Below are 22,511 nucleotides of genomic sequence, written 5' to 3' on the forward strand. Positions count from 1 at the left end.
TTTTCAAGGGCTGGGTATTTCATTTGTTTTTAATTTACTTTAAAAAAATTAATTGATTTAATAAAAAATAGAAATTAATTAAGCACATGACAGGAACTTAAGTATTTTTATTGTTAGTTGGTTCAGTCAATTCTGACTCTTTGTGACCCCATTTGGAGTTTTCTTGGCAAGGATGTTGGAATGGTTTGCTATTTCCTTCTTCAGCCCATCTTACAAATGAGGAAACTGAGGAAAACAGGGTTAAATAAGGTTAAGTGACTTGCCCAAGGTCATGCAACTAGCTGAGGTCAGATTTGAACTCAGAAAGATGAGTCTTCTTGATTTCAGGTCTTGCACTTTGTACTTTAGGAAGCACTTATTGAACTCAGTTACTCAAGGTAATCATTATAAGTGCACAGTTCTGTGTATTCTGGAACCTAAAGTCAGTTTTTCATAGTCTCTTCCTTTCTTTGTATCTCTCTGTAATAGATTACCTCCAGGGACAGCTGGGTAGCACAGTGGCTAGAATGTCATGCCTGGAGTAGGGAGGACCTAGGTTCAAATGTAGTCCTAGCTGTGTGACTCTGGGCAAGTCACCTAATCCCAATCACCTAGACCTTTATCCCTTTTCTGCCTTAGAACGGATACTTTGTATCCCTTCTAAGACAGACAGTAAGATTTAAAAAATAAAAGCCTCACTTCCACCTGCCCCTTTCCTGATTGTTGCTTCTTAATCTGCTGACCTGAAAAAACAAAGTTTTAATATAGTGGATCCTGAATAAATTCAAAATGGCTTTCTTCTTCACTTATCCCCCTGGTGCTACTTTATTTCAAATATTTGGAGAGTTTGGAAGCTGAGCAAAAATCCAGATGAAGCCTTTTGGGATACTCCCTAAAGAAGGAGCTGAGCCCAAATATTTCCTTGACACATCAAGGACCAGTCTAGGTAGGGAAGATGGAGAAAGCTCGGGGCTCGGGGTGGGAAAAGAACCTTGTTTATCCGGAGTGTTCCCATCCCTGGTGAGAAAGTGAGTGAAAGTAGATAAAACTGGAATAATAGTGTCTGGGCTGTCTCAGCTCTAAACCTCAGCCCTGGAAGGGAAAGGGGAAGAGGAGGAGGAGGAAGAGGAGGAAGAGGAGGAGATGTGGACCCTGGAATATCATAAAATTTAGACAGTTCTCCAAACCTTTCCTTTGGCCACCCCAGGACCTTGTGAAGATAAGATTAACTCTCCTGCCTATTTTTAGCTAATCAAATCAAGAATTTAAAGTACCCCTACTTAGAGTTCACAACTCACTAGTGTAAGATCACACCTCCAAAAGCACCCTCAGCCCTCACAGTGCTAGGCAAATTGAAAATCTGCAATTGGTTTCTGTGAAGAAGGGGGAGTGACAGGAAGTGACATGGAAAAAGGAGCATAAAAGAAGAGACCAGCATGGTGTAGGTACCATTCCTTTCTTGGCCTTTGGAGTGAGTGGCTGAGATTCCTTTCCTGGTGTTTGGAGGAGACTTTTCCCCTGGATCCTGTGTTGGCTTGCTGGGTGAGTGGTTGAGATTTCTGCCTTGGCTTTGGAGGAGAAGACACCAACGGGACTTCTGGCTGATTACTGCGAAATCGACGTGGAAATATGGACTTGGGGAAGCCCCTGCCAGGGCTGAGCCAGACTTCATCAGAAAGAGCTGGTAGGCTTGTTAGGAATCTGTCTCTTCATCAACATTTTCCACTTTCTCTTTTTCCACCTCTTTGTAAATAAAACTGCTAAAAGTGATTTTGACTTGCTATAATAATCTAAAATCAGTGACCACAATATTATTTTATAACTCTCCTATTTAGTCATAAAAACCTAAATTTAAATCTTATAATCTGATCAACCCCAACACAATGAAACTTTACCAAAGTAAACTGGTTAAGTATAAATAGTGAATAGAGCTCAGAGTCAAAACCTGGCTTTAAAGTGAATTAAATTCAGCCAAATTCAACAAACTATTAAGAAGCAACTATTTGGGCAGTGAGGTGGCTCAGTGGATTGAAAGCTAGGGCCAGGTCCTGGGTTCAATTCTGGCCTAGCTGTGTGACCCTGGGCAAGTCATTTAAGCCCCATTGCCTAGACCTTTACCTTGGAACCAATATTAGTATTAATTCTAAGATGGAAGATAAGGGTTTTTTTTTAATAATATTTTATTTGATCATTTCCAAGCATTATTTATTAAAGACAAAGATCATTTTCTTTTCCTCCTCCCCCATCCCCCTTAGCCGACACGTGATTCCACTGGTGTTCTTGATTCGAACCCATTGCCATGTTGTTAGTATTTGCATTAGAGTGTTCGTTTAGAGTCTCTCCTCTGTCATGTCCCCTCAACCTCTGTAGTCAGGCAGTTGCTTTTCCTCAGTGTTTTTACTCCCACAGTTTGTCCTCTGCTTATGGATAGTGTTTTTCTCCTAGATCCCTGCAGATTGTTCAGGGACATTACACCACCACTAATGGAGAAGTCCATTACGTTCGATTATACCACAGTGTATTAGTCTCTGTGTACAATGTTCTCCTGGTTCTGCTCCTCTCGCTCTGCATCACTCCTGGAGGTTGTTCCAGTCTCCATGGAACTTCTCCACTTTATTATTCCTTTGAGCACAATAATATTCCATCACCAACATATACCACAATTTGTTCAGCCATTCCTCAATTGATGGGCATCCCCTCGTTTTCCAATTTTTGGCCACCACAAAGAGCGCAGCTATGAATATTCTTGTACAAGCCTTTTTCCCCATTATCGCTTTGGGGTACAAACCCAGCAGTGCTATGGCTGGATCAAAGGGTAGATATTCTTTTATCGCCCTTTGGGCATAGTTCCAAATTGCCCTCCAGAATGGTTGGATCAGTTCACAACTCCACCAGCAATGAATTAATGTCCCTACTTTGCCACATCCCCTCCAGCATTCATTACTTTCCTTTGCTGTCATGTTAGCCAATCTGCTAGGTGTGAGGTGATACCTCAGAGTTGTTTTGATTTGCATCTCTCTGATTATAAGAGATTTAGAACACTTCTTCATGTGCTTATTAATAGTTTTGATTTCTTTATCTGAAAACTGCCTATCCATGTCCCTTGCCCATTTATCAATTGGAGAATGGCTTAATTTTTTGTACAATTGATTTAGCTCTTTATAAATTTGAGTGATTAGACCTTTGTCAGAGGTTTCTATGAAGATTTTTTCCCAATTTGTTGTTTCCCTTCTGATTTTAGTTACATTGTTTTTGTTTGGACAAAAGCTTTTTAATTTGATGTAGTCGAAATTATTTATTTTACATTTTGTGATTCTTTCTGTCTTGCTTGGTTTTAAAGTCTTTCCCCTCCCATGTATACTATTCTGTGTTTACCCAATTTACTTATGGGTTCCTTCTTTATGTTTAAGTCATTCACCCATTTTGAATTTATCTTGGTGTAGGGTGTGAGGTGTTGATCAATTCCTAATCTCTCCCACACTGTCTTCCAATTTTCCCAGCAGTTTTTATCGAATAGTGGATTTTTGTCCCCAAAGCTGGGATCTTTGGGTTTATTGTATACTGTCTTGCTGAGGTCGCTTGCCCCCAGTCTATTGCACTGATCCTCCTTTCTGTCTCTTAGCCAGTACCAAATTGTTTTGATGACTGCTGCTTTGTAATATAGTTTGAGGTCTGGGACTGCAAGGCCCCCATCATTTGTGTTTTTTTTTTTCAATATTTCCCTGGATATCCTTGACCCTTTGTTATTCCAAATGAACTTTGTTATGGTTTTTTCTAAATCAGTAAAGAAATTTTTTAGGAGTTCAATGGGTATGGCACTAAATAGATAGACAAGTTTGGGTAGGATGTTCATTTTTATTATATTGGCTCGTCCTATCCATGAGCAGTTAATGTTTTTCTAATTGCTCAAGTCTAGTTTTAGTTGTGTGGAGAGTGTTTTGTAGTTGTGTTCATATAGTTCCCATGTTTGTCTCGGGAGATAGATTCCTAGGTATTTTATTTTGTCTAAGGTGATTTTGAATGGGATTTCTCTTTCTAGTTTTTGCTGCTGAGTTGTGTTGGAGATATATAGAAATGCTGATGACTTATGCAGATTTATTTTGTATCCTGCAACTTTGCTAAAGTTGTTGATTATTTCAATTAGCTTTTTGGTTGAATCTCTAGGATTCTTTAAGTAGACCATCATGTCATCTGCAAAGAACGATAACTTGGTCTCCTCCTTGCCTATTTTGATGCCTTCAATTTCTTTTTCTTCTCTAATTGCTACTGCTAGTGTTTCTAGTACAATGTCAAATAGTAGAGGTGATAATGGGCATCCTTGTTTCACTCCTGATCTTATTGGGAATGCATCTAGTTTATACCCATTGCAGATGATATTAGCTAATGGTTTTAGATATATACTGTTTATTATTTTTAGGAACGATCCTTCTATTCCTATGCTTTCTAGTGTTTTTAATAGGAATGGATGTTGTATTTTATCAAAGGCTTTTTCTGCATCTATTGAGATAATCATGTGGTTCTTGTTGGTTTGCTTGTTGATGTGGTCAATTATGTGGATGGTTTTCCTAATATTGAACCAGCCCTGCATCCCTGGTATAAATCCTACTTGATCATGGTGGATGACCCTTCATGATCACTTGCTGGAGTCTTTTTGCTAGTATCCTATTTAAGATTTTTGCATCTATATTCATTAGGTAGATTGGTCTATAATTTTCTTTCTCTGTTTTTGACCTGCCTGGTTTTGGAATCAGTACCATGTTTGTGTCATAAAAGGAGTTTGGTAGAACTACCTCTTTGCTTATTATATCAAATAGTTTGTATAGTATTGGAATTAACTGTTCTCTGAATGTTTGATAGAATGCACTTGTGAATCCATCGGGCCCTGGGGATTTTTTCTTAGGAAGTTCTTTGATAGCTTGTTGGATTTCATTTTCTGATATGGGATTATGTAAGAAATCTATTTCTTCTTCTGTTAGTCTAGGCAGTTTGTATTTTTGTATATATTCATCCATATCACCTAAACTGGTGTATTTATTGCCATATAATTGGGCAAAGTAATTTTTAATGATTGCCTTAATTTCCTCTTCATCGGAGGTGATGTCCCCCTTTTCATCTTTGATGCTGTTAATTTGCTTTTCTTCTTTCCTTTTTTTAATTAGATTGACCAGTACTTTGTCTATTTTGTTTGTTTTTTCAAAGTACCAGCTTCTTGTCTTATTTATTAAATCAATAGTTCTATCACTTTTGATTTTATTAATTTCTCCCTTAATTTTTAGGATTTCTAGTTTGGTTTTCTGCTGAGGGTTTTTAATTTGATCGCTTTCGAGTTTTTTAATTTGCATTTCCAATTCATTGATCTCTGCTCTCCCTAGTTTGTTAATATATGCACTCAGGGATATGAATTTACCTCTGATTACTGCTTTGGCTGCATCCCAAAAGGTTTGAAAGGATGTCTTACCATTGTCATTTTCCTCGATGAAATTATTAATTGTTTCTATGATTTCTTCTCTAACTAAACAATTTTGGAGTATCATATTGTTTAATTTCCAATTAGTTTTTTATTTGGTTTTCCACGTACCATTACTGATTGTTATTTTTATTGCCTTGTGATCTGAAAAGCCTGCATTTATTATTTCTGCCTTTCTGCACTTGTATGCCATGTTTCTGTGACCTAGTGTATGGTCAATCTTTGTGAATGTGCCATGTGGTGCTGAGAAGGTGTATTCCTTTTTATCCCTATTTATTTTTCTCCATATGTCTATTAATTCCAATTTTTCTAAGATTTCATTCACTTCTTTTACCTCTTTCTTATTTATTTTTTGATTTGATTTATCTAAATTTGATAATGGTTGGTTCAAGTCTCCCACTAATATGGTTTTACTGTCTATTTCTTCCTTCAATTCTCCTAGTTTCTCCATTAGAAATTTGGGTGCTATATTATTTGGTGCATATATGTTGATTAGTGATATTTCCTCATTATCTAAAGTCCCTTTTAACAGAATGTAATTACCTTCCCTATCCCTTTTAATCAGGTATATTTTTGCTTTGGCTTTATCAGATATCATGATTGCAACTCCTGCCTTCTTTCTGTCAGTTGAGGCCCAGAAGGTCTTACTCCATCCTTTAATTCTGACCTTTTGGGTGTCTACCCACCTCATGTGTGTTTCTTGGAGACAACATATGGTAGGGTTTTGGATTCTAATCCATTCTGCTATTCGTCTACATTTTATGGGTGAGTTCATCCCATTCACATTCAAAGTTATGATTGTCACTTGTGGACTCCCTGGCATTTTGATATCCTTCCCTAATTCTAACCTTTCTTCTTCAGCTCTAACTTTTTAACCCAGTGATTTATTTTAAATCAGTCCCCCTTGTCCCCTCCCTTGATTTATTTCCCTTTCTAGCCCCTCCCTTTTTGTTCCCTCCCCACCCCCCTCTTCTTCCCTCCCTTTTTTATGTTCCCTCCCCCCCTACCCCCCTTGGTTTTCCCTTCTCCCTACCCTTGTTGGGTAAGATAGAATTCAAGATCCTAATGGATCTGGATGTTCTTCCCTCTCATAGTTGATTTCCCTGAGAGTAAGGTTTAAGTAAAAACTCTCTTCCTCTCCTTCTTATAGGAGTTTTCTTCCCCTCCCCTTCCTGTGTGAATCTTTGTGTGAGAAAGATTATTCTATTTGGTCTTTCTTTTCCCCCTATTTACACATTACATTTTCCCCACATATTAATATACATAGATTGATATAAATATAGTCCTTATAGAAGAGAGTTTGAATAAAATAAAAAGATAACATTTTTCTCCTTTTCCCTTTCCTTCATATTTATCTTTTCAGGTATTCCATGCTCTTTGTTTTTCGATATCGAACTTTCCACAGAGCTCTGGTCTTTTCTTTGCAAAAACTTGGAAATCTTCTATTTTGTTGAATGCCCATACTTTCCCTTGGAAGTATATAGTCAGTTTTGCTGGATAGCTGATTCTTGGTTGAAGACCCAGCTCTCTTGCCTTTCTGAAAATCCATGTTCCATGCCTTACGGTCATTCAGAGTGGAACTTGCAAGGTCTTGTGTGACCCTGATTGGCATTCCTTTATATCTAAATTGTCTTTTTCTGGCTTCTTGTAAGATTTTTTCTTTTGCTTGAAAGCTTTGGAATTTGGCAATTACATTCCTGGGAGTTGTCTTTTGGGTATTTAGTGTAGAGGGTGTTCTGTGAGCTCTTTCAGTGGCTGTATTGCCCCCTTGTTCTAGAATCTCTGGGCAATTTTCTTTGATATCTCTTGTATTACGATGTTGAGTTTGCTGTTTATTTCTGACTTTTCTGGTAGTCCAATTATTCTTAAATTGTCTTTTCTCCCTCTATTTTCCAGTCTATGACCTTGTCGGTGAGATATTTTATGTTCTCTTCTAATTTCTTGGTCTTTTGGCTTTGCTTTATTAATTCTTGCTTGTCTTCCAGTTGGTTGATTCTGACTTTTAAAGCCTGGTTTTCCTTTTCAGTTTGGTCAAACTGGTTTGTAGATGCGTGAATTTCTTTTGCATTATTTCCCACTTTTCCTCCCAGAAGCCTTCCATCTTTTTGATAATTTCCGATTCAAGTTCTTTATGGGTTTGTGGAGAGTTTCCGTTTCCTTTGGAAGGTTTTGGGGCATTTGCTTGTGTTTCCTCTTCTATCTCCTCTGTATTTTGTATTTTTGCTCCATAAAATGTGTCCAAAGTCGCCCCCTTCTTGTTTTTCTTGGAGTATTGAGGCTTTTCTGTACTGTTTGCCATCTCTATCTGAGTGGGGAGGTCTAGCTTTTCTTGTCTCTGTCTGGTGTTCAGAGGCTTTAGCCCCAGGCAGATTGTGCATTCGTGGGTGTTACTGCTCTAAGTTTCCTCTCGATGCTTCTTTGTTGCCTTACTCCCATGCTCTGAGCCTGGCTTTGCACTGTCCCCGAGGTATCTCAGAGCCTTTGTGGGCCAGAGAGGCCTGCACTCAGGGGGGAGGGGCCGAGGCTTCCTGGAGCTCTGAGAGCTCCTGATAGGATTAATTTCAGTTGGGTTGGATTGAGTGTGTCTTAAAGCAGGGACCTTCCCTGAGACTCGGACGGAAGGATCCAGCCAGGGAGCTTCAGGCTTCCCTCTGTCTCTCTCTGTTTCCCGGCTGTCTGGGTGCCCCCATGACTGGCTCAGGTTGTTTTCAGGATGTGGCCTTCTGAATAGCCAGCCCTAAGGGTTACTGTTGTCTCAGAAGACCCTGCACTCTGAGGAGGGAGGGGCCGTGGCTTCTGGGAGCTCCAAGAGCTCCTGGTAGGATTAACTTCCCCTGGGTTGGATTGAGTGTGTCTTAAAGGAGAGACCTTCCCTGAGACTCGGATGGAAGGATCCAGCCACGGGGCTACAGGCTCCCCTCTGTCTCTCTGTTTCCCTGCTGTCTGGGTGCCCCCACGACTGGCTCAGGTTGTTTTCAGGATGCGGCCTTCAGAATAGCCGGCCCTGGGGTCCTTTTGCTGGCTCTTAGGTTCCCACTGCTGCCTCGGACTCAGTGCTCTGGGTTGGGGGGGGATGGGTCCTGGGACCTTCCTTCTGCCTATCCCTTAGATCCAAGTGATCTCGGGTTCTGGCTTTTGGGGGGCCATACCTTTTGATCCAGGTCCAGGTCCAGGAGGAGGGTTCCCTGGATCTATCCTGTTGTTTGTTTTGAACTTCGGTATCCTAGGAGCATACAGTTTGAGATCGGTAAGGAAGGGGTTTCCGGAGATCTGAACTTTAGCTCTCTCTAAGCCACCATCCTGACCGGAACTCGCCAAAAGGTAAGGGTTTTTAAAAAAGCAACTAATTATAATATAATGCACTGTGGGAGAACAGAGATTAAAAAAAGATCTTTGTCCTTCAGCCTGTTTTCTATTGGGGGAAGGGTGGGATATCATCTATAAACAGGTAAATTCAAAATAATTTGAGGAAGGAGAGAGTCCAATTGCTAGGATTAGGAAGCTTTCTGGAGGTGGTATCCTGGGAGCTAATTTCCAAAAGGAAATTAAGGATCTTAATAAATAGAAGGGAGAAGGGAGCACTTTCCAGGAATAGAGGAAGACTTGTTCAAAGGCAAGATGAATTATTAACTCTTCCCAGGAATAAGTAACTCACCATTTTGATTGGGTGAAGAGATTCTCAAGAAAGGCAGATAGATTGTGGTGGGCTTCAAGTGCTGGGCTGAGAATTTTTCTTTTCTTTTTTTTGGTAGCAGAAATAGCCCCCAACAAGTTTTAAGGCTCAGAAAGCTTTCCCTACATTTTCTCTTGCTTTTGAGATTTGGGGACTTTTTCTACAGTTTTCTATCAGAAATGTTATCGCTGAACAAGTGGGTTGCCACTGTACCAAAGCATACCAAATTATAGTATTACAAATATACCAAAGTATAGTATTACAAAGAATTAAGGTACGCTTTTTTAAAGACCATTCCTCTCCCTGTAATGCACCCAACTTCTTTCTGGATTTGAAAGCCAGGCTTCAGTGGCTGACCCATTGTGGAACTTCTCTCAGTACCTAGGACCTCCTAAGTCTGGAATATCCAACTACATCTGTGGCCTTTTTGTCCTGTGTCAACAAGGAGAAACACCAAACCACTAATGCAGTTACAAAGAACAAGTCTTTAATCAGGAAGGCCACCAGTCATAAACATATCACACAGAGCCAAACTCTGGGACTCTGGGAACAATGTCTCAGAGAAATAGCACCATGAATGGAAATGTCCAGTATAGGAATTCCCCTCATAGGATTTTCCAAAGAACTGAAGAACTTGGGGGTCTTATATACTCTTTGGAGAATAAAGGAATGGAAGGCCTTTGATTGGCTTACATGGGGGGTAGGGAAGGATTCCAGCCAGGAGCTGGACTACCTGCCTAAATACAGAGGGAGAAACTTCTTAGACAAAAAGGTTCTTAAGATTTGATCATCTATCACTCTAATTCAGGGTGCTTAATTGGTGCTTGTGGCTTGGTGGTTCAGTCTGGGACAAGGGTCAGTGTGAGAGTTCCTGGAAGGCAACTTCCCAAGGGACAAGGATAAATCTGGGGATTCCATAAAACAAGGCTGTCACCTGTAATATCCTTCCACCATAGTGGCCCTTTTCTCCCAGCGTTGAGCTCCTCTTGAAGCCTCTTTTCTGGATTGGTCTCGCCTCTGCTCTAGACTTTACAGAAAACCATTCCTCCATGCAAAGTGGCCCCACCTCCCAAGACAGAGAAACACACAAATACACACACACTCCTGGATTTTCAGGTCCTTTCTGTGTTCTTCCCTGTTAGAATGCAAACTCCTTGAAGGTAGGAACTACCTTGTTATCTAATTTTTTGCTTCTATTTGCATCCTCAGAACCTAGCACATTGTAGATGATGAATGAATACTTGTTTTCTTCCTTCCCCAAAAAGGGGGAAAATTCCCCAAAAATTCTTTAAGACCTGGTCCATAGAAGGGAAAGAGGTTACTAGAAAAAAATATTCACTCCAAGGTTCTCTAGTCTCATTCTAAGAAATTTAAGGAATGGGTACAAATTTACAAGACAGATAAATGATGAAAGGATATGAACAGGCAGGTTTAAAAAAAATAATCCTTTACCTTCTCTGTGTGAAGAAATTAGTATGTTATGCTCAAGTTATTAATAGTTAATTAATATCTCCAAATTAGTGAAAGCTGGTCTCCCCCCTTCCATTGTACCCCACACCCACCCACTCTTCTCCCAGTCTCCCACTAGTTTTTTTGGGTTGGGCCTTTGGAGTTTCTTTGGGAACTTGCCCTAGGTTGGAACTTGCCTAGAGTTTCCTTGGGAACTTGAATCCCAGGTTGAAGGCCTTAGGTCCTGAAAGTACCCAAAGATCAAATTTTAAGTATTCTTTTGTTTTAGAAGCTTCTTCATTGTATTTAGAGACTTTTTCCAGGTAGTCAAGTCCCATGGCTCTAATGATTCTGTCTGCCCCTCCCAGATAACTGAGTCTGGACCTCCTCCCCTTTGATTCTTGTCCTTTATTTCTGGGTGAAAATGTCTCCAAACCCTGACCACTTCTTGAAATGTTAATTTGCTTGACTGTATAAAATAAGCCTGTTGTATTTTTCTATAAGTTGGGAATGTCACAGTCAACCTGGGAACATTTTGTATCAGGAATAGTGAATCAGGTTGAGTTTGTCTCTGGTACATCCCAGGCAAACATGGCTATCTCTCTCCCTTTTTAAATCTTGGGGGGCATTTGTCCGAGGTCAATAACTCAAGTCAGTGCCCCACATTTCTCTCTCAACAAATACATTCCACTTTAAAAATAGTTTTCCCTGGATTTTTGAAACATGGTTAAAGAGGGTGCACTTTGATATTTTCAAGGTCCCTTTTAAATTCCCACTTCACACACGTCTTAGAATCAAAAATATGTATTGGTTCCAAGGCAGAAGAGCAGTAAGGCTAGGCAATGGGGATTAAGTGACTTGTCCAAAGTCACATAGCTAGGAAGCTTCTGCAGTCACACACTTCTCACCTCTTGATCCATTGAACCACCTAGCTGTCCCCAGGACAGGCAGTTTTCAACAGAAGAAATCCAAACCATCAACAACCATATTAAAAAAAACAACAACACTTAACATCATTAATAATCAAATAAATGCAAATTAAAGCACATTTTAGGTTCTATTTTAAACCCATCAGATTGACAAAAATGATAAAAGAAGAAAATTTAAAATATTGGGAGTGGGAGGGAGCCATACTAAAACACTGTTGGTGAAACCATGAATTGGTACAGCAATTCTGAAGAGCTATTTGGAATTATGTTCCAAAGATCACTAAAACTGTACGTAGACTTTAACTTGGTAATTCTACTTTAAAGCATATAGGTCAAAGCATTCAAAGAAAAAGAAGGGAAAGGGTCCACATGTACAAAAATATTTATTGCAGCTCTTTTCATAGTACCTAAAAACTTGAATGAGAAATGACCAAAAAAAATGAGTTTAGAAAAACTGAGACAGACTTGGATGAACTGATGCAAAGTGAAGTGAGCAGAACCAGGGAAGTAGTGAATATAGTAACAGAAATATTGTAAGATGTGAAAAGATGGTGAAAGACTAAACTATTTTTATCAATGTGACAATCTTGTTTCATGAAACCCTAAATTTACCTTTGTCTTAAGGGAACTTACTTTCAAGAAACTCACAGACTGACCCTTGACCCAGACTGGACAATAAGCCATCTAGCATCCATTAAGCACCCTGAATAGAAGTGATAGAGATACAGTGGTACCTCAATAGAGGAGCACCTTAAGTCAGGAGCAGTCACAATTGGGATTTTTTGCTTTAAGTCATGAGCTTCCACCACCCTTCACTAGATAGCCTGCCAAACATTTGGTTTCACAATTTACACACGGTTGTCTCGTTTAGTTCAGCGTTTATCTGACTGTGAGAGCATCTGTATTGAAATGATTTTGCTTTCTTCATTTTTGTCTTTATTATCAGTTTTTTGGGCAAATTTCTTAACTTTTAACCCTGGGTCCTGATAAAGGAATTGAAGGCATTATAGCAGCTGCAGCAGCACATGGAGGTTTTGCAGGAAATTAGTGGGGAGGAGCCCAAGGTGGATGAGGTAATCAGTACAAGGAGGATTAAGGAAATGTTGAGGATTTGGGAAAAAAATTAAACAGTTTATTGAAAAGATATACCCAGGAAAAGTTGCAACAGGTTGTGCATTGGAGATGTGTAATGACACTTGTTTCACACATTATTGAAACATTCTGAAAGGGAGGAAGAAACAAACTTCCATGGAAAGGTTTTTGTTGAAACAGCCTTTAAGTTAAATTGAGGAAAGTATGGCAAAACAGCCAAAATTCAATAAGGAAAATGATAAGTAAAGTAGAAAAATAGCAATTAAGTTTAGTAATAGTTATATATCTTAAGTAACATGTGTGGTCAATTTTGCATTTAAGTGTAGGGTGTCCTGTGTAGAGAGTAAAGTTACGTTAACTGATAGTGCATGAAGGGAAAACCTCTGCCTGAACTTGAAGGTAAATAACATTTCATAAGCAAGTTTATTTCTTTACATGCTTTATTATCTATAAATATATTTATTATTTACAAAGTACATTTTCATATTTAAAAGGACATAAAACAAAAAAGTCATGTGGTTTTTGAGGGCCAGAATGGATTAATTGTATTTTCATTCATTTAAATGGGGAAATTCGATTTGACACACAAGTTAATTGAGTTACGAGCTTGGCCATGGTACAAATTAAACTCTGGTGTCAAGGTACCACTGTACTCAAGTCTTAAGTACCTTTTTTGGTTTCTTGGTTTCTAATTGTACTTGGGCCTCTCCCAGACACCTTAGCCTCAGGCCATAACCTCTTTCCCAAGCCCCTAGGTATTTGGTCAGTTGTCCTTCCTTTCCTATATTTCCATATTCCCAAGTTCTTTAGTTCGCTAGAAAATCTCATGATGAAGATTCCCATTCATGGTGCATTTCCCCAGTCTTAAAGCTTAACTCAGTGTGGTGTGGTGTGTTGTCCTGTGTACGCTTGACTGTGTGGTTGCCATAAGAGCACTGTCTCCCTTGTTCTTTGTGGCTGCCTTCATGTTTTGTTTTTCCAGGTTGACAAATGCAAGGTTCCAAGATAACCCCAAAAGACATGATAAAAAAAAAGGCTATCTATAGCCAAAGAAGGAGCTGTTGGAATCTGATTGCAGATGAAAGCATTCCATTTTTCAATTTTTATGTCCTTCATGAGTTTTTTCTCATGTGCAGTATGTCTTCTTTCACAGCACAAGGAATATGGAAATACATATTGCATGACAGTACCGGCATATATCAGATGGTTTACCACCTTGGGGAAGTAGTAATAGGAGGGTATGGAACTTGCCTAGACACCCCAAAACCCCAGAAGATGTCCCAGGTCAGAGAGTACATAAAGGATTCATTTCCCCTTGTATTCCTGTAGCACAGAAGGAAGTTGACTGAGCTGAGAGGAACATTTCCTCCAGGCTCTCCCCTCATTTTTGATGAGTACAGATAGGTACCTCCCAGCTTGCGTCAAAATTGGAGAGAGACCTTTGGAATCCTGTGCTTGACTGACAAGCACTACAGTGACAGTTTGACAGCAAAGGATTGTGGGAAGAGAACTGGTGGCTGGGGGAGATTGGGGGGGGGGGTCTTCTGATTCAGGAAGGTGAGCTAAAAAGTTCACTTCTGGGCAGCTGAAGGAATTCCCCAAAACCACAAAAGGACCTAGGCTTCTTGCCTTGATTCCTGCAGCTGTATTCTCCAAAAGAAATCCATTCACTATTTCCTCTACCTGCCATCAAGATCTCTATTCCTGAGGAAAGGACTCACACAAACCCTTGAGCCCAGCCCTCTGGCTTCTTCTTGGTCTCTCCTAACCATCCCTGAATTATTTTTGGTGTAAAGATACATTAGTTTAGAGATAAAGAAAGCAGACAGCTGGAAAGGGGGCTGAGAACTTTGGGGTTTGGGCGCTTGCCTCTTGATCCAACAGCTGAGGGTTTAGCTTGACAGGGCAACCTTCTCCCATTTTCCTTCAACACATTACCCTTTCCTTTCAAATAAATCCTTAGTTAAGTCAGATCTGGGTTTGGCCTGTCTTCATATCAAGAGGGTTGATTGGGCAATTGGGGACAGGACTCCAGATTGAATCCTGTCCAGTCAGTGGCAAGATCAGACTAGGTCTGTCACAATCTCCATGGAGGAACAGCTGAAAGGGGAAGCAGATACCTTTTCCCCCTCAGCTTCTGTGCTCTTTAGTGCTCAAGGGATACAGTCTGTTAAAATATGCCTTGAGAAAGTAGAAAGTCTTCTTTTCTTTTTCTCTAGAAGTAACCTCAACTTCCTGCTTTAATTCACCTAAGCAGGGAGAGATCTTGCCAGCTTCTTTCCATCATCAGGGTTCACCTCTCACCACTTGGTCCACTCAACTGTTTCACTGGTGATGATATCTTTTCCAGTGAGACAAACCATCAAAATCCTCTCTTTTTTACACTTGCTTCCAGTAAGCATCTGTTTTGAGCTCAGACATCTAACCATCTTCTGAACTGAACTCATTCTCCCCCCTTTTGACTTTGAAAAGGCATAGGACGCCACATGACCCATCTCAGATCCCAGAATCTCAAAAAACATCACTCCATCACCCACCATCACTCCTCCCCTCTGTATCATAACACATCCCCCCACCATCATCCCATCTCTGGTCATGGAGGCCCTATTGCAAAGAGGGTAAAAATATCCCAAACTCTATCTCCTCTAGGAGGCAGTATTCCACCTACTCCTGCCTCCTAGCCACTCAACCCAACAATTCAAGTTGCATTAAACTTAATAAATTTCTTCTATTTTTAAAGCTAATTACTGGAGCCTTGTCATTCCTGAGAAAGTATCACTTCCTGGCCCAGGTTTCCAGAACAGCTCTCCCACAACAGGAGGGAAGGGGGGAAGGGAGAAAATCTGAATTGCAAAATGTCAGATACCAATTGTTAAAAATTGTTTTTACATATAATTGAAATTAAAAAAAAAAAGGAAAATGGTTTGTGAATGTAATGGAATATTATTACAACATAAAAAATAATGAAACGGGCAGTTTCAGAGGAAAATGGAAATCTATGAAGTGATACACTGAAGAGAGAACTAAGAAACAACTTATACGACGACATTATAAAGAACTATCATTTGGGAAGACTTGGTCACAAGGCCCAACCATGATGCCAGAAAGCTAAAGATGAAGCATTTGTTACTATGCATTTCTTAGAAGAGGTTATGGGCTTAAAATGTAAAATAAGGCAGCCTTGGACATGACAAATATAAAAGTGATTTGGCTAGGTATATTTGTTAGAAGGGTTTTAATTCTTTCAAAAAGTGTTCAGTTGGGAGAGTAGGGATGAGTAGAAGATGAAAAGAAATATTCATTGTTGTGAACTGATCCAACCATTCTGGAAGGCAATTTGTAATTATGCCCAAAGGGCTTTAAATGACTGCCTGCCCTTTGAAGGATCCAGCCATACCACTGCTGGATTTGTATCCCAAAGAGATAAGGAAAAAAGATTTGTAGAAAAATATTTATAGACATGCTCTTTGTAGTGGCAAAAAATTGGAAAATGAAGGAGTGTCCATCAATTGAGGAATGGCTAAACAAATTGTGGTATCTGTTGGTGATGGAATACTATTGTGCTGAAAAAGAATTATGAACTGGAGGAATTCCATGTGAACTGGACCGACCTCCAGGAATTGATGCAGAGCAAAAGGAGCAGAACAAGGAGAACACTGTACACAGAGCCTGATACATTAATGGGGATATAGATTCTAAATGATCACTCAATTGCAAATATTAATAATATGGAAATAGGTCTTGATCAATAATACAGGTAAAACCCAGATGAATTGCTTGTTGACTATGGGAGGAGGGAGAGAAGAGAGGAGGGAAAAAATATGAATCATGTAACCATGGAAAAATATTCTACATTAATTAAATATTTTTTTAAAACCCTCATCTTCATATAAATGGAAATATTACTCTGAGCAAATGCACTCAGCCATATTAAAAAAAAAAGAAATACTCATTAATTGGGGGAAAAAAAACAAATGGTTTTTTAAAAATACTGGCCCCAAACTAGAGAACTCCCAAGGCCCTTTCCAACTCTATAATTCAGACTCTGACTTACTGGTTGAAATCCATGAACAAATAAGAATTGTGACTTCTTTATCTATAACATGGAGATAATAGTAATAGCACTTCCCTCATAGGATTGTTGTGAGGATCAAATGAGGTAAAAATGTAAAGCACTTTGCAAAACCTTAAAAGCACTATGTTATTTTTTATTTAAATTTATTTTAATTATTAAATATTTATAATATTTATTATTATCAGTAATAATTTTTTAAAAGAACTGATCCAGATTGATGACCTTGAAATTACCTGTAGAATTGTATATGTTCCTTCAGAAAATAAAATCCAATGGGATAGAGTAACTGCTGTTCTTCCTAATTAGCAACTTATACAAGAGCTAGTCTTCTGGCTGCCAAAAATTTCTTCAACTCTTTCCCCAGATGGATTTGTAAATCCAACATGTAGTTGAACTCAGAAAGCCATGATTTCTATGATCTCATCTGAAAGACTGTAAAATTAATATAATCAACTCAATTTGCTTCATAACAAAAACCCAACTCAGTCACCCAAATACCACTTTAGAGGTAACATAAAATAAAAACATCTGACCATAATTAAAATAGTCATGGAGGGGATAGGGTGGAGTATCAACCTATATTTTGTTTGTCACTGAAGAACAGACTAAATGAAGGAAAAGAGCAAGTCTAAAATATATCTAATTAAATTATTTTGTTATTAAGAACTTCCAGGTAGAACACTATGATATAGTAGGAAGCACAAAGTTTATATAAAACATCATGGAAATTATATAAAAACTCACGGTTTATTGGGAGAAGACAGTTTTGACTTCTTAGAAACAATGAGTAGAGTGCTAGACTTGGAATTTGGGTGACCTGAGTTCAAATTCAACCTCAGACATTTATTAACTATATGACCCTTTCTGCTTGAGGTTCTTGATCTGTAAAATGGGGATAAAAATAATATCTCCCTCCTGGGGTTGCTATGAGGATAAAACAAGATAATATTTGTGAAGCATTTTGCATATAAACGTTAGCTATTATTATTATCAGTCAACAAGAATCTTAAAAGCACTACAAAATAAAGGTAGAAAGGTAAAAACAATTCCTTCCTTTATTCTACTGTGGGCAGTTAAGATGGCGCAGTAGATAGTATTGGGCCTAGAGTCAAGAAGACTCATCTTCCCAAGTTTGAATCTGACCTCAGGCCACTATTAGCTATATGAATCTCAGCAAGTCACTTAATTCTCAAATTCTGCTACTATAAAATAAGCTGGAGAAGGAAACAGCAAACCCCTCTGCTGTCTTTGCTAAGAAAATGCTAAATGGGGTGACAAAGTGTCATACTCAACCACTGTGGAAAGCACTCTGGGTTCTACAAGACAAAGGATCTGGGTTCAAATCCATCTATAATGAGCTAGTATGACTACAGGCAAGTCTCAACCTCCCTGGGTCTGTTTCTTAATCTGTAAAATAAAGTTGGACTATTTGGCCTCTGAAGTCCCTTCTACTTGATATGATTCAAACATATACCTCTACTACCTAGTGATCTGTACATTAGTACACTGTGGTTCATTCATTTTAGTCAAGTCCGACTCTGGGAAAAGACAAGAGTGGAGCCTCTGGGCTTTTTCCTTTTTTTGCTCTAAGAACCTCTTCTGAATTCCTTTTCTACAAGGCCTAGCTCTAAGCTGGATGCTCACTGGCCCTCAGTCTCGGCTTCCTCAGTTATGAATGAATGAGATGATGTTTGTACTGGTCAGGAGTTGTACATGCTTCTAAGGGGATTCCCATAATAGAAACTCACCAACTCAATATAGACGATTTAAGTAAAGTCAAAAAGCCAAATTTCTCCAAGTCAAAGTAGAAAGTTAGAATGTACTGGAAGAGGACCAAGTCCCCCAATAAAAGCACTCTTGCACATATTACATTGTTGGACCCCAGCAAGAGACCATGCCGGTGGCAAAGACCCGGTTTATATACCAGGACAGTAACACAATGACTACTTCCATATAAGGTTGATGACATCTCACAAGACATAACATCATATAGACCTTATTTAGAAACAGTTACCCAATTACAAAGTTGATCGGTTAGTTCATTTCAGAAAGCTCATATTAGTGTAAAGGCCAAATCGCAAGGCAGATAGTGATGACCATTACCTCAGACTCATCTGAACCAGGGGGAAGGATGGATATTTCCAAACATGGAAGGGTGTGTGATGTTTGCACCATATTGGGACATGAGACTCAGATGGTCAGCATCTATAAGATAAAGGGAAGTCAAACTTAGGGAGGGGTTGGAAATCCCCTTAGAAGCAGTTTTTATGCCTAAGTTAGAAATCCTTATGAAAATCATGAATTCTACTGATTGCATTAAGATTATAATAGAATTTATACTAATCACTTAGGATCACAATATTGATTATCTTAAATCAATCACTATCACTAAAATCCAATCAAGTATAAGGGGGTAGGGATCTTCCTGACATACAAGAGAGTGCTCACAGGGCTACATCCATAAGTTATTATTATCATTACTCTTAATTTTGTCTGGACTTGTGATTCTAGCAGGGAGTTCCTAGGGAGAAAAATCTCCTAGGACGCAGATCAGCAACTGTTCTGCAATTCAGAGTCATCAGGGCCCTGAGAGTGTAACTTGTCCCAGTTCACAAGACCAATATATATCAAAGAGGCTAGATTTGAAGTCTAGGGCTTTCTATCCACTACTCTATGCTCTCATTATTATTATTAATATTTTAATAAAGGTCTATAGAAGGTCAAAAGCTATCGAGTTTATTCAAGTAATCAGTTTCTAATAGTAGAATGTTAAACAGGTCAAATGAAAATATCAAACATTTGTTGCTGTTTAGTCATTTCAGTCACATCCAATTCTTTGATCTTATCTAGGGTTTTCTTGGCAAAAATACTAGAGTAGTTTGCCATTCTTTCTCTTGCTCATTTTACCAATGAGGAAACTGAAGCAAAAAGGGTTAATGACTTGCCCAGGGTCACATAGCTGGAAATATCTGAGGTTGGATTTGAATTCACATCTTCCTGAGTTGGTACTCTCTCTGCTTTGCCACCTAGCTGTGGAGATAGCCAACACTTATTAATTAAAATCTCTTTATAAACAAGCACTATTTCAAAATACAGTTTAAAATTCTACAGAATCAAGGCCAATCTTGTCTTTCAGCTCCACTGCTCTGCCCTTTGTCTCCTTCCTCCCACATTCGAACAACCTGTGACACTGGGCACAATGACCACACACTTAATGTGACCTCTGGCTTTTTTCCACAATTTTCTGCTCTTTAGGTCCATACCTTAGACTTAGCATTCAGATCAGACAACACTGGTATACTATGAGGAAAGGGGAAAAAAAAAGATAGGTGTAGAAATAACTTACTTGAAAAGTCAATCAGTGAAATAAAGTTTTAGAGCCAAAAATAAAATTCTTTTCTCTGTTTAAGTTGAGAAGGAAGGAAAACAATTAAACCAACTGGTATCTTTTGGACATCTGAACTTCCTCTTAAATAGCTTAAAACATGTTAAAAGTTGACTCAGCCTTACAATACCCAGTAAGACACTATTCCGGCACACAGTAACATTAGATGATTTGCACATAATTTATTCATCACTTCAAGTTAGAGAAGGTAGAACATTTTTCGTGCAGTGCTATGCATTCAGCTTAATCTCTATGCACCAATGAACAAGGAAAAAGTAGTTTCCTTAAGCAGAGAAGTTGGGGCAAACATGACTATCCAGAAAAACTTCAATAGATCTAAGTCAACCTAAAGCAGAAACCTCTATGCATAGCATAGGTTGGGTTCTAGTTCTATAATTAAGCAAAGGGGAAGAAATGTAAAGGTGAAGGGTAGGGTCACTGACTCATTTACCCATGAAAACATTTCCAAAACATGTTGTTCAAAAAATGATTTCATTTTCAACATCTACCTGAACTCAACTTTCTTTTCCTTGTTCCTGGGTCAACTAGGGAGACAGAAAATTGATTTTGATTCTTTCTATGTGATCCAAAAGTAGACATAATAGTAGTTCTTTTATATCCTTTAATAAAAAAGACAAGGCAGTTTTCTCATGGATTTAATCAGATAATAGTCTTACATGGTTATTAAATGACTAAGAGTAATCACATTATCCAAAGTTTTCCAAAATGATTATTTGATGTTAAACTACTATGATTAGCATTTTTACATATTCCTTCCAGTTAGTACAGAGGAAATACAGTGATTTGTAAATTCCATTCCCCTCTTTTTTTAACTACTACTCATTATTTTCTTTGTTAATTCAGGCTAACGAATAAAAATAAACATGTCCCATTTTCATTATCATTTACTCATGCTTATGTTAAGAAAGTGGCCAAGATAAGACAAAGGACAAGGAAAGCCACAGTCCTATCATCCAGCACCCAGAAGATTCACAAGGGTAGTAGCAATAGCAGAGTTGGGACTAAGAAAATGTCTTCATTTCATCCAGACCAACCAAATATACTAGAGGGAAAATTAAAAGTCCAACTAAAGAAGGTCTTTTATTTAAAACATACAGTTCTCTGAGAGAAAAAAAATCTGTGGAATGGATCTACAAAGAGAAACAATAATGGAGCAGTGAAGATTCAGCCTCTTGGGTGATAACACATTTTTCAAAAACAGGTTCAAAATATCATCAAATCTTTGGAAGAAATCTGACAAAAAACTGTACAACAGTTTAAAAAATATATACATCTGAAAAATATTCACAGTATTACATCAAAGCCACAAAGAAGACCCCAATGATCACTAGGAAATCTGCCACAGTCCAGCTTTTCTAACCCAATTAGGTCCAAATTGCGTGGAATAATGTGACAATCACCTGCTGCAGGTCTGAAAAATATCCGATCAAATCGTAGTTTACAGCTAGCCTCTATTGCCAAATTAGTGTTGGCTTGTGTATCCCAAGTATACCGACAATGCTCAGGTTTGCCCAAAAACTCCCAAACATCCAAAATTTTGTCAGGCAAGCCACCCACTTTAGAAACCTAAAAGAGAAAGGGAAATATTTCATCAAATTTACAGGGTTTTTTTTTGTACTCTAAAAAAAGCTGCTTCCTTTGTTTAGGAATAACATTTAATATTGGAACAGTGAAAGCACTTGTTTAATGAACCCAAACAAAATACTTAACGATAACTCAATATAAAAATAACTCTGCTACACAGTCACAGAAAAATAGCACAGGGAAATAGCTAAGCTGAAAAAAAGAGTACATAACTTGCTGTTTTGCAAACTGTTCCTCCCACTCCCCTCATAATGGGGCAGGGATTCTTTTTCATTTTGACTTTTAAACTTTTAGTTTTAGAGGCTGGGTCTCCCTATGTCATTCAGACTGGAAACAGGAGTAATTACATGTGGGCCTGATACCAAATTTTGATTGGCATAGAAGGTTTGGTCTCCATTACATGGGGCTCACCATATTGGTGCTGACCTTAGTGTAGATACCCACACTCATCTTAGCCCCCTCCAGCTCAGAATTCCCAAACTCAAGTGATCCACCAGCTACAGCCTCCCCTCACAGCAGGGATCACAGAAGTGGACAACTAAGGATTCTTAACCTAGTATACATGAACATACTTTAGAAAAGAAATATTTTGATCATTATATTTCAATATAATAGGTTTCCCTTGTAATCTTAAGTATTTCATTTTATGGTCTGGAATGAAAAAGGTAAATCTTCAAGTCCAATTTCAACAAAAGTTCAAAAGGTGACATCTCATATATGTTCCAAATATGTTCCAGTCACCTTTTTCCTCACTCAACATTCCTGCAGTTTTCAAAACTTATATTTTATTCTCAAGGAATTTAAAGTCAATTAACAGGCAAGTATTATGTGCCTATTATTTACTAGGAACTGTGTGC

At 38.5% G+C, this 22,511-nt stretch overlaps 1 protein-coding gene across 6 annotated transcripts in view; it reads right to left on the reverse strand.

The window, feature by feature from the left end:
* Positions 1 to 13,011: 13,011 nt before the first annotated feature.
* TDP2 (tyrosyl-DNA phosphodiesterase 2) overlaps positions 13,012 to 22,511 on the reverse strand; it is a 29,429-nt gene continuing 19,929 nt past the window's right edge. Inside the window, exons 7-10 of one of the 6 annotated variants that reach the window (XR_008917635.1) lie at positions 21,471 to 21,636; positions 19,610 to 19,694; positions 18,768 to 18,869; positions 13,012 to 17,096 (exon numbers count right to left, since the gene is read on the reverse strand). Coding sequence is in view for 5 of the 6 variants with exons in the window: in XM_056823514.1 (XP_056679492.1) it covers positions 19,534 to 19,694; positions 21,471 to 21,636 (327 nt within the window). In the remaining variant the exon portion in view is untranslated. Of the gene's footprint in view, positions 18,870 to 18,894; positions 19,695 to 20,691; positions 21,637 to 22,511 lie in introns of those variants that run through there. The other 5 variants (XM_007487866.3, XM_056823516.1, XM_007487867.3 and 2 more) reach the window with 5 other exon arrangements.

The sequence above is a fragment of the Monodelphis domestica genome, chromosome 3 (assembly GCF_027887165.1).
Source record: "Monodelphis domestica isolate mMonDom1 chromosome 3, mMonDom1.pri, whole genome shotgun sequence".
In the NCBI taxonomy this organism is placed as follows: Eukaryota; Metazoa; Chordata; class Mammalia; order Didelphimorphia; family Didelphidae; genus Monodelphis; species Monodelphis domestica.